This window comes from Periplaneta americana, chromosome 16 (assembly GCF_040183065.1).
Source record: "Periplaneta americana isolate PAMFEO1 chromosome 16, P.americana_PAMFEO1_priV1, whole genome shotgun sequence".
Lineage (NCBI taxonomy): Eukaryota > Metazoa > Arthropoda > Insecta > Blattodea > Blattidae > Periplaneta > Periplaneta americana.
The window spans coordinates 171,732,161-171,744,827 of record NC_091132.1 but is presented as its reverse complement, the minus strand read 5'-3'; the positions used below and the strand labels follow the sequence as shown (position 1 = coordinate 171,744,827).

Sequence of the window (12,667 nt, the reverse complement as noted above, 5' to 3'; positions counted from 1 at the left end):
ATAGCCGTATGATGCTAGTTTGAACAGGGGTTGGCGTGTACATTTTACATCAAGTCATGTTGCATATACGAAGGTTAGGTTTGGTTACTTTAGGTTTTTATCGAAGAAGTCCGCGCATGCGCAGAAGCCAAGGTAATCTTGTCACGAGCTGCATATATAGTTTGTCGTAGTTAGTCCGTCCATTATTTTGCTGTTATGTGGTCTCTAATATCGCTGTGAGTTGTAGTGTGTGTGTGTGTGTGTAGAATTCCATTGTTTGGTTGCATGCAGTCGAGAGAGAGGCTATTATACACAGCTTTTTTTTAATTTTGGTATTATGAAGAATTGCATGATTCGAGAAGTGTGTGGTCATGATGTAAGGGTAAATGAGGAGGATTTGAAGTTTCGTTGTGGGGAAATAATACCGGAAGTTTGTGAAACGGAAGGAAGTTACGTGTAATCTTCATGGCACGCACTAAACTTAGTGCTGTGAATGTATTTCGTTTGGTTACGTCATTATTGTTTCTTGTACATCCTCGGCAGGAGGTTTTGATGAGGGAATTAGGAATTGCTGCGTACACAATTGTGGACTGATACCTCTTCAGCGTCAGGTATTTGTAGACCACGTCTATGGTGACGGTGACGTCATGATTGGAGAATGACGTGGTAGAGGTGGAACAAAGCTGAGTTTGGTAGACGTATCCTGCATCCTGCGAATTATTAAGGTAAGACTCATCATGTGTGACAGTGATGCATTTGTAAAATTGATTCAGGTCTCAGTGTAGATATTTTGGTTAGGTTAGGTAACATATTGTTACGTATCCATGTGTTACATACTAATATGTTAACATCCCCGATATGGTGCTAATACCACTGACATTTGGGTTACGTTATTGGAGTAAGTTACTTTGCTACTTCTGTTTCTTCTTTTGAATAAAAGGGGGAGGGGAATTTAGGGTTTCGACAAAAAAAAATAGGTTTGGTTGCTCCGATTTACGTTGCTTTCGTACTTCTGTTCCTAGGTTCTTTTCAGAAAAGAGGTAAAATGTAGTGATCTGAGAAAAAAGTACAAATAAAATCGTTTGTGTAGCTATTCTGCGAAATTATCTCTTTCACCTTTTAGCATCTAGAAAAGTGTGTAAACATGGCTTCCTAGATACTATAGGCTTACGTCAAGTAGGCTGTGGTTAACTCTCCAATAATAATCTGTTACACGTTGCTGTCGCCTTTTCTTGTGCACTTATATTTGGATGGATATTATGAGCAAGGTATAAACTATATTCTTAAGCTAGATCACGTCCACATTTTTGTATACGGTACTTTGTCAAGGGTTCTCGTCCCACATATTACATTCCTGCCTCCTTGATCGCATCGTTTTCACAGCGTGTTACTGCTACCCTCATCGATGGCACGTTTTCCTAGAGATAGGTGATGTTTTAATTATTCAAATGCTCCCTAACCAAGATCGTATATTAATTATTTGGATAAAATAAATTAAGAAACATTTTCAACGAATTCTCGTACCAAAATTATTCTTTGCTCTAGGGTGCAAAAATTGGGATCCATTTGTGTGAGGATATTTACTTCTGGAATTTTATTTTATTTTTTGTGGGGGGGGGGGGATTTGCTTCATGAATTTATACCTCGGAATGTTTACTTTTCTGAACAACTCCGTTGGGGATTATATTTTCCAAGTATATTCATCGTTTCGGGATTTTGGTTTTCCACAGTTTGGATTCGGGATTTTTGTTTTCAAAATTTTGGTTTCGGAATTTTGACCCTGAATCGGTAAGACTTGTCAGTGAACAACTTTGATAGCTTTACTATGTCAAATGTCTTTTTATTACAGTTGTTACCAGTTAACATGAAGATTTGTGTAAATGGTTCACAGTAAGATTGCCTATATGGTTCTTCATAACTAAAGAATTAGTACAAATAGTCAAATTTCTGACACTATTCTTTCAGTTATGATGGCTGCAATAAAGATGGAACCCGAGGAGGATGTGTTAGCTGTACAGTCGTTTGATGACGCCGATATGGAAGAAGAAAATCCTTTAGCAGATGTAAATATAAATTCATTTTAATGTTTTTCATTTGTTTACTTGCTCTTGTTACTGTTAACGAAATAATGGTCAGAATCCTTGTACAAGCTGAGCGAGTGTCAAAACTATTTCCTGCCAAGTTACAACTTGAATTTTTTACGTAGTACGTTATTCTGAATTGGCAAAGCCAGGGGATGTGTTGCCTACTTGCATAGATGATGTTAAGAATGTAACAGAGGTGATGTAGATTTATAGAATTTAGAAGAGTTGAGATTGCGAGAGCTTCTTAATAATCTTCATAGCTGAAAAGAATTGAATAGCGCTACTTACAATTAACAGCAGTAATATATTGTTTGCTATCTTACGCATACTGTCTTGTGTAGATAAGAATTTTTTTTATAAATCATTTTCATATCGTTGTTAAAACTGCTGTTATGTTTTGCAAAATTATTAGGAATCTCTCATTAACTTTAGCCTAAAGTTATTTATGGAACTACATTTTAAAGTTATTCTCAAGCATGTATGCATAACATACAAGGTTTATTTCAACGGGTGCTCGAAATCAGCGAACTTGTATATCAATGGATAGAGCACTGGATAACAAATGAAAATGTAAAAATCTTGGCATGACCCAGATCAATAAGGCCCGTAATACACTTGCAAAGTTTTCGCTAGCGAGAAATGTGTTGCGAGAAAGAGGCGAAGAGCCTTCCTCCACACACTTGGCGAGTTCTCGCTATCACAGATCACACCTCGCTATGATCATCTATGCAGTGCCTTCATGCGGAAAGCATTTTTCTGATTATAGTAATCACTCGTTGGGGGAAATATTATAGGTTATGTATTTACGTATATTGTCGTACTTAAATATATATATCCTCTAAGTATATTGTCGTACTTTACAAATTACGTAAGAACGCTATGTTGAATCTGAGTATTCAGATGATGAGGAAATGGAGTTACATGAACATATTTTGTTAATGAAAAGAAAAAGTAGGCCTACAATTAAAGCCAGAAATATCTGAAATCACATTGTATCTTACGAAAATAAGGGCGAGTTTTGGACACTGGTTTCGATTTGAATGATGATACGTTTAGGCGTTATTTCAGGTTGAATGGACCACAGTTTTTTTATGCCATTCATGATATGATAGAGGATTCTTTGCTATATTCTGATTAAAATTATGTAAACTATTAAGACATATGGATACATTATTTCAAATGTTTAATTAATACTGTTAAATCTCATCAAAATAAAATATAGCCCTATTTATTTTCAGATAATCTGATATGTAGCTCCAGATTTTTTCGTGTTTCGTGTTTTTATAGTTTTCATCCTGTGTATCATATAAATAGGCCTACGGGTGACATCGTACAAAGTCGATAAATTTCTGACTGCAATCATCAGCCATCTTTCCTCATTTTCATTTTCAAATAAAAACAATACAATTCATCGCCACCTGTGATATCTTTTTCTACATTCAATCGTCATAAAGAGAATAAATGTCAAACATCTTTGATAAATGTGTCAAGAAAATTCGCTGAGCGAGAAACTCGCGCGAGGTTTTTGCCTCGAACGAGAATCTCTTCCAGTGTGTGGACGTCCATTTGAATCCCTGTTATCAATTTTTTAATTTTCTCGTAACACATTTCTCACTGGCGAAAACTCTACAAGTGTGTTAAGGGCCTAAGGTATGCTGAAATTGTATGACAATATTCTTAATAAATATCCTTTTATACCAGACCAAGAAATCGCAAAACAGAAGTATACCATCTTGCATCTTTTGTTTCTTTATTTAGAATCGTTTATCTTCATACTTGGGTAATACACCGTCTACTGATAATCACTTCAAGCTCATCATTAAATATGCAAGGCCCACTTTGATTTGTAACTTAATGACCCTTCTGTGCATTTCCTCTAGTACAGATATTTTTAAAAGAACAGTGATATGTTGAGGAAAGTGTATTACTTGCTGTACCATAATGTGGAGAGCACTTCTACTCCAGTATTACGTAGTTTATTAATTTTCCCTGTGTTGTGGATTTTAAGAGCAGTAGTAGCCAGTTGTCATAATGTAATCCCAGATTTAAGGGCTGCAACAAATTCATTCAGCTGCTAGAACTATACGAATTACGGGTTTGTTACATTTCTGTAATCCACAGGAACGTCGCTTACAGACTGCTCTTGCTTGTGGGACAACAGTACGCAGCATGGACCCCAGCTGTGATCTGAAATCGGAAATAAAAATGGAGGAAACAGCAGAGCCATCTACATTTCCTGCGGTGAAGTGTGAGTCTGAGGTGAGCGATGTTCATTGGTGGTTCTCTTCCAAAGGCTCGTTCTATTCACCTTGTGCTCTGTTTTGCCAAGACCATAAGACTTCACAAGTAAAAAGACACGTGACATTATATAGGGGTAATTAATTGAAGGACCACGCATTGTCAGTAGACTATCGCTTATAATAGTACATTATGCAACGAGCCTATAATTTTAGTAATTAAGACGCGAGTATGTTTATGAAACGAGTGCAAGCGAGTTTCATAATTTTCATACGAACGTCTTAATTACCATTATAGGCAAGTTTCATACGACTTTTTATGCTCGACCATATTTCTAACTTGAAATTATTCAGAAGTATTCATATTATTCTTATCTGACTGGGGAGCGGAACTGACCTTGTGCAATATCTCCTAAATTGTGAGATTTGCGCAGACGCGAAAGTATTGATTTTTTCCGAGAAACAAATGTCATTGACCTTGATATAATCTAGAGAATAAAATAAACATTAATCTTGATATAACCTTGAAATTGATTTTGACATTGAAAAACGAGATGACAAATGGAATTTATTTGAATATTATTTACAATTAACGCTAATTATTATAGTAACAGAACATAACCTTGTGCGACAGTATTGGATTTCCAGCCTCCGTGACGTTTCGATTGCATATCCGAGAATAATCGATACTTCCGCTTTCATATTGCTACAATGGTGTTTTCTGATTGGTGGAACACCTGAACTTTAATGAATAGGTGTTCTTTAATGAGGTCCATTAAAGGGCTGCTACCAGGTGTATAATTACTACATTTCGGCATGGTCGAGCATAAAAATTATATATTTCTTTAAAGAGTTCTGAGGTTTACACTGCTACTACATGAAACTTCTGTGTTTTTCTTAGTGAGTAAAACCCAAGTTAACGAGAATCGTACGAAATCACAACGTTGCTATTAAAACGTGTGGTTGTTTGATTTTTCTGGATAGTTATTTCCTCACATGCTCTCTTTGGTACACTGTGCATTGGTTTTCCTTGTTCTTTGCAGTGAGCTACTGGAATAAAATTCTCCTGATACTTCTGAGAGTCGATAACTGTTAGTTGGGTGTTTAAAGGTTGTTTTAAAAAACGTAATGTAAACCATAGCTAAATAAACAGAACATCATCCCATTTTACTCATTGAAACGCATCTACAGACGAAGGTTAGCATACGGTGGATATCCATTTAAACAATGTGTTAAATAATAAAAAAACTGGAGAGAAATACGCACTGTTCCTTATAAGACGAAACTTTAACTGAAACAGATTCAGAACTGATGAGAATTTCTCAGCTGTTATGTTTCAATGACGCAAGTGGATTTTTGTATTTTATTTATTTATTTTTATATTATTTATTTATTTAATCTGGTAGAGATAAGGCCATCAGGCCTTCTCTTCCCCTCTAGCAGTGGATTACAACTACAATATTAAGAATACAATTACAATTAATATTAAATTTACAAATACAATAAAAATCGATAGACTAAAAGATAAACTGATTCATAAAATCTAGACAGTTTATTGTAAAAGCTAAGAAGAGAGAAGCATTTCTTTTATTGATTAAGTAAAAATTAAACCTACTCTACGCGGTAAGAAAATGCTTAATATGTTTGCTCTTGAACGCTACTAAATGCCGACAGTCTCTGATGTCACTGGGTAGGGTATTCCACAAGCGCGAGAGCGAGATTGTGTATGATGATGAATACGATGATGTCTTATGTGTTGGTATGGCTAGTATGCGGCTATTTTGCGTGCGTGTGAAGAGATTATGATATGATGACAGGTAACTGAAACGGGAGGCAAGGTAGGTAGGTGTAGAGGTGTGAAGGACTTGGAAAAGGAGAACAAGAGAATGAAAATTTCTACATTCGTTAAGCCGTAGCCAGTTTAGAGTTTGGAAGGATGGGGTAATGTGGTCAGCGCGACGGACATCGCAGATGAAGCAAACACAAGAATTATGAACACGTTGTAATCTTTGCGACTGATTGACATTGAGGTCAGTCAGTAGGAAATCACAATAATCGAAGTGGGGCATTACTAGTGTTTCCACTAGTATTTTCTTGAGTGATAGCGGGAGGAATTTTCGAATGCTGTTTAAGGAATGTAGTATGGAAAGCACTATTTTGGTAATATGAGTTACTTGGTTATTCCAGTTTAAATGCGTATCAAAGTAAACTCCAAGGTTTTTAACACAGGAAGCAAAAGGGATTATTGTGTCGTTTAACGTGACTCGAAGAGCAGGAGTAATGTTGCATAATAGACGTTGATGTTCCACTAGGATTGCTTGTGATTTTCTTGCATTGAGAGTCAAACCAAACTTTCTGGCCCATGCAGATATAGATTCAAGGTCCTCGTTAAGGTTTTGTATTGTGTCATTGAGTGAGTCAGGGATTGTATGGATATAGATTTGTAAATCGTCTGCATACAGGTGATGCTTACAGTGCTATGCTAACTGTGGGTGAATTGCGTCTGAATACAGTTCGTACTATTCAGTAAAGCAGATTAACAGAAGTGCCGGCAGAATTTTGTCACTGGCTTACTGCAAACAGCAAATTATCCTTTTATTCTTAGTACTGCCGGGTTTAAAGGAAACAACTGACCTGAAAAACCCCGAATGGGCTGCCCTGGAAATGTAACCTCATAGCCCCATAAGACTGCCGGTAACTTAGTTTGACTCCCTCTGTATTCATTGCTTTCAGGAAGAGATATTTGTGGAGAATAAGCTGGAGATAAAGGAAGAGGAGTGTGAAGTTCCAACAGGGAGGTGAGTGAAGTGTGTAAGTTATCGATGTGTTTTGGTTTTGCTCGTTCAGGTAAATGATGACGTAATAAATGTATAAACTTTGTATTACTGCACCATACGTGAACAAAGTTGTCCTCTACCAGGGATTCTTGAACATCATTCATTACATATATTCTATGTCTGTTTGAACATTATTATTGATTGAGAAAAGAACAGATTTATGTTGTAGTACGAAAGACATGCGTTAAATGAACCTTGGCCGTCATTTATGAATATTCGTGAATTCCTAATATTTGCCGGCTTAAATTTCATCCTGATGTAATTAAGACTTTCACTGTGAGACTCATTCTTCATAAGAACTGTGTAGCATTGCGCTTTGAAATATAGTCCCAGAATAGAAGCAAGTTTTCAACACAAGCGAACAAGAATGCGTATTATGTTTCAAGATACTTGCCCAAATTTTTAGACAAGACTCGGAATAAGCAATTAATCAGGCAAGGTAAATTCATAAAAGCTACTTGTGTTTCTGAGACACTTGCCTCTCCAACCATCACTGGCAGGTAGCTTCCCATTCATTTATTTGATTTCTGTCCATACTTCCTTGCTTGTATAAGTAGCAACCATGCAATGAAAGATATGTATGTAACCATAATGTCTGTATTTTTAGATATTATAATTTTACATAGCATATGTTATCTGCTATAACTTTTAATATGCAAGATAAACTGCAGTATTGTCATAACTTTCAGGGGTTATTTTTTTAGATATGCTTGTTTTGATTCCTTTTGGAGAAGAAATTACTTTATAATAAAAATTTCATAGCGTATTTTGTGAAAAGTCGGAATTAATTCCAAATATGCTCACTAAATTTTAAATAGCATTATATTATGATAATAAATTATTGAAAGAATTTTAGTTTTGTCCGTTAAGTGTGCAGGATATTGATCTGAACTTTTGTGTTCTACAAACGAATTTTAAAATATTAGGGCTCATTCACAATGAAAATTAAACATAACGTAAACATTAACATAAGCACATAAACATATGCCACAAACTTAAGTAGCCAAGGCCCATTCACAATGAAAATTAAACATAACGTAAACATAACACGTGTGTGGAAACAAACATACCGAATCAACAAAACTACAGAATCTATTACATAAAAATGGAGAATTGCACAATGACTGACGATGTAGCTATTCAATTTATGTTTCTAATAACTACAATGGCATCAGTATATGGCTTTCAATACTTGAAATCAAAGAAAGGGAGATGTAAAATAATCAACTTTTCGTCATATGATTCCATGTTGCGCGCCTAGCTATCATCACGGCCAATAGATTAAAATATTGCCTGTAGGCAAAGCCCATGAGATGTTAAACAAAAAGTGAAAACACGCTTTCCGCTTGTGTACTGTTTCCAAATCGCATAAACATAAGCATGGAAGTTTGGAGTTTGCAAACTTTCATGTTAACGTCTTATGATTAAGATTAAGTTTATGCTTATGTAATTCATTGTGAATGCTTTCATTAAATAACATGCACACAAGGTTTTATGCTTACGTTATGTTTATGTTTAATTTTTATTGTGAATGGGCCTTTAAGGCCCATTCAGAATGAAAATTAAACAATCGTAACATAACACAGAAGTTTGCGTCCAGGCTACCAAATGGGATCATTCACAATGATTCACATAAGCATTGACATAAACATTACCGTAAGACGTTGACATGAAAGTTTGCAAACTCCAAACTTTCATGCTTATGCTTACGTGATTTGCAAACAGAACACAATCGTGGAGCGCTGAAGTATTAAGGCTCATTCACAATGAAAATTAAACATAACGTAAGCGTTAACTTAAGAATATAAACGTTATGGTAAAATCAAGAAGTCATACCATCATTTACGATGGGAACATAAACATAACACCAAACATACTTGGTAACCATGGAAACATAACAACGACGCCATTTCCTCATATTCTGTCGTATACTTCAGCGCTCCACGATTGTGTTCTGTTTGCAAATCACGTAAGCATGAGCATGAAAGTTTGTAGTTTGCAAACTTTCATGTTAACGTCTTACGGTAATGTTTATGTCAGTGCTTATGTGAATCATTGTGAATGATCCCATTTAGTAGCCTGGGCGCAAACTTCTGTGTTTATGTTACGGTTATGTTTAATTTTCATTGTGAATGGGCCTTAAGACAGAATATGAGAAAATGGCGTCGTTGTTATGTTTCCATGGTTATCAAGTATGTTTGTTGTTATGTTTATGTTCCCATCGTGAATGATGGTATGATTTGTTGATTCTATCGTAATGTTTATATTCTTAAGTTAACGCTTAAGTTATGTTTAATTTTCATTGTGAATGATCCTTAACTCTCTTATAAACATATAATTTTTTTTCTGTATTTATTTTGTCACAATCACAACCTTATATCTAACCTATAATATTAACCATATCTACGTTAAATACTAATTTCTAGTGTGCAGCCATATGTCCTACTATGTGGAGCAAATAAGTACCTCACATTTGCAATTTTTAGTGACATAAAATAATGGATTGCAGTTTCACTTTTGTGAGTGCTTATTCATATTTAATTGCCTTAGGGTAACGGTAAATGCCCATTGTGAATGGATACTTCTCCGCATATCCATACTGTAATATTTATATTCTGGCCTCAATTTAAAGCTTTTCAAAAATTTTTGTTAGTGAGTTAGAGATTTTAGCACAGGATTCTGGTCACATTTCTGAATTACATTTTTTAATTCAGAACACTAAAGAAATAATTAGCCCTGGAATCATAGCCTATTATACTGATGAAAAGTGTAGTTATTTCACATTCTTGAAACAATGCAAACAATGATTATTACATATATAACTTCAGAATAATACAGTCTAAGTATAAAAATGAATGTTGAATATCTTACATATAATATTTACGTCTTGAAAGTTTTAGGTAATGCATTAATTAATGAAATTTTTAGATTGAATATTGCATTTCGTTTGGCAATGCATAAAATCAATAGAAGAGCCTAAAGTTGTTACATATTTTTGTACGTACTAAATGTTTTAAAGCTCACTTTACGCAGTTATGAGTAAAATGGAACTTTTGGACTGTTGTACAAAACAGGTATAGATTTGATTCACTTATTACCTTCGCATCGTAGTGCATGGATGTAACTTGTTTTTTCTATCATCAATAGTCTCTAATTTGAACCTTCTATTTGCAGCATTATGAATTCTCTCGACATTGGAACGTGGCACCTTAAGGACACTTGTACCGAATATTCTCCTGTATCACACAATTCTGCCTTTGGAAGCGAGAAACAATTCAAATGCTCTGCGTGTGGAAAACTCTTCTCGTGTTCTAGAACACTGAAACAGCATACACGTGCTCGCGCGTGCGAGAAGATATTCAAATGTGATTTCTGTGGGAAATATTCCCAGAATTCGTGGAATCTTAAAGTACATGTACGTACACACACGCGCGAAAAACCGTTTAAATGCGATACTTGTGGACGAACCTTTTCACTTTCGTATGATTTGAAATGCCATGCACGCACTCACACGGGCGAAAAGCCATTCAAATGTGATTACTGTGGGAAATGCTTCCGATGGTCGGGAAATCTTACAGTTCATGTCCGTACGCACACTGACGAGAAGCCATTCAAATGCGGAACTTGTGGGAAAAACTTTTCTAGATCCGGCTATCTAGTATTGCATGCACTCACTCACACGACAGAGAAGCCTTTCAAATGCGAGAAGTGTGGGAAATGCTTCCAACGATGCGACACTCGTAATTTACATATGCGTACGCACACTGGAGAAAAACCATTCAAGTGCGATACCTGTGGAAAAGCCTTTTCTGCTGCGGGTACACTTAAGGTGCACTTCCGCACTCACACTGGAGAGACCCCGTTCAAATGCGGAATCTGTGGAAATGCCTTTTCAACATCAAGTGCGCTCAGGGTGCACATTCGTATACACACGAAACAGAAGCCAATCAAATGTAATACTTGTGGATATTTTTTTTCAGAATCCAGAAGTTTAAGAGCTCATCTACGTAAGCGTCTATGTGTGGAGGCATTGTGATGTGTGTCTCAAAACTCTCACAGACTTTGGAAATCTTGATCTTGTACGGTCGCATACAATCACTGTTGGATAGTTCTTTAATATCGTTTATTTGCGATGACCAAGAATTTGTGGTTGGGGGGGGGGGGGGAAGCAAGAAGTCATTCACATGTGATTGTTGCTGCAAATGTAGATTCTGGAAATTTTAGACGTACATTTCCACAAAGGCGAGACACCATTGAAATGTGTCATTTCCAGAAGGTGTTTTTCGGCCCTAGGTAAGCTCAGATTTCATATTTTTTCTAATGTCGGGAAGTCATTGAAATGTGAGTAGTGTTGGCAGGAATTCAGTTCATGTTATGTTAAGGGTACACTTCACTAAAAATGACAACTTCTTTTTCAACCAAATTTAGGAAGTATATTTACCATGTAAAGGAATAACAAAATTCAAATTTTGAACTGTCAAATGTTTTTGGCTTTTGAGTTTTTATTTGTTTTCTATTCTTTCTACAAATCTTCTCAAACCCAAGTATTTGGTAGATCTCAATTTTTAAGCTTCTTTGTACATTTAGAAGACATAGAAAAACGTATGTCTGCATGCATTTTATAAAATATCTTATTTATTCACTTTAAAATTTTTTTTCCTATAATTAATGAAGAAAAACCGTTAACAAAATGTACTAGCATCATTTCTTACGAAATAAATACGCAGAAACTTGCAGTTACCTCATAAATATTTATAGTGAACATTTCATAAAGATCAATTAATATTCGGCATAAAGAAGTTGGTATACTATAAAAAAATAAACTTGAAATGAAGAAGCAAAGGCGTAGTTGTAAAAAATTTCCGAACCAATGGCATGGCGTGAACAAATTAAACACGAAGATGACTGTTATTTCTGCTTAACCAATGTTACTAGATTTTCTTAAAAAAGTAAGAGTCTCATTCAATATCCTAATCTCCCGTCAGCTGTAACACCAATACCTCATGGAGAAAATTTACCTGTTCCCATTCCACCTTCTACATGGCAAGAAGAATCTGAATCTGACATAACGTCATCTAATGATGTGCAGCCCTCTACATCAAGGGAGGACGTCTACATTCCAGATGAAGAAAGGAAAGAAAAGCAACATTAATAACATGGGTCGTGATTTGTACTTAACTAATCAGCTAGCTGAGATTCTAGGATCTCGTCTTCAGGAACTGAAGGTGCTGGATAAAGATACTAATGTTTCGGTATTTAGAAACATAAATAAGGATCTATTACCATTTTTCATTGTTACAGATTCTGGAGTTTGTACATGCAGCGATGTAAATGGACTGATTAAATTTTTATTGGGTTATTTTACGACGCTGTATCAACATCTAGGTTATTTAGCGTCTGAATGATATGAAGGTGATAATGCCAGTGAAATGAGTCCGGGGTCCAGCACCGAAAGTTACCCAGCATTTGCTCGTATTGGGTTGAGGAAAAACCCCGGAAAATACCTCAACCAGGTAACTTGTCCCGACCT

The 12,667-nt window shown here is 35.7% G+C and overlaps 1 protein-coding gene across 1 annotated transcript; it reads left to right on the top strand.

Annotated features, from left to right (window-relative positions):
• The first annotated feature begins 1,132 nt into the window (after positions 1-1,132).
• Positions 1,133-12,295, top strand: LOC138691915 (zinc finger protein 664-like). The gene is made up of 5 exons (XM_069814537.1): positions 1,133-1,247; positions 1,945-2,042; positions 4,185-4,322; positions 7,034-7,098; positions 10,312-12,295. Exons 2-5 carry the CDS (start codon positions 1,947-1,949, stop codon positions 11,171-11,173), a joined length of 1,161 nt encoding a protein of 386 aa, XP_069670638.1. The 5' UTR covers positions 1,133-1,247; positions 1,945-1,946; the 3' UTR covers positions 11,174-12,295.
• Positions 12,296-12,667: the final 372 nt, after the last annotated feature.

Coding starts and splice junctions, on each gene's coding strand:
- LOC138691915 (XM_069814537.1), top strand. CDS start 1,947: ATGATGGCTGCAATAAAGATGGAACCCGAGGAGGATGTGTTAGCTGTA. Junction 4,323..7,033: donor CGGTGAAGTGTGAGTCTGAG/GTGAGCGATGTT, acceptor CATTGCTTTCAG/GAAGAGATATTTGTGGAGAA. Junction 7,099..10,311: donor TGTGAAGTTCCAACAGGGAG/GTGAGTGAAGTG, acceptor TTCTATTTGCAG/CATTATGAATTCTCTCGACA.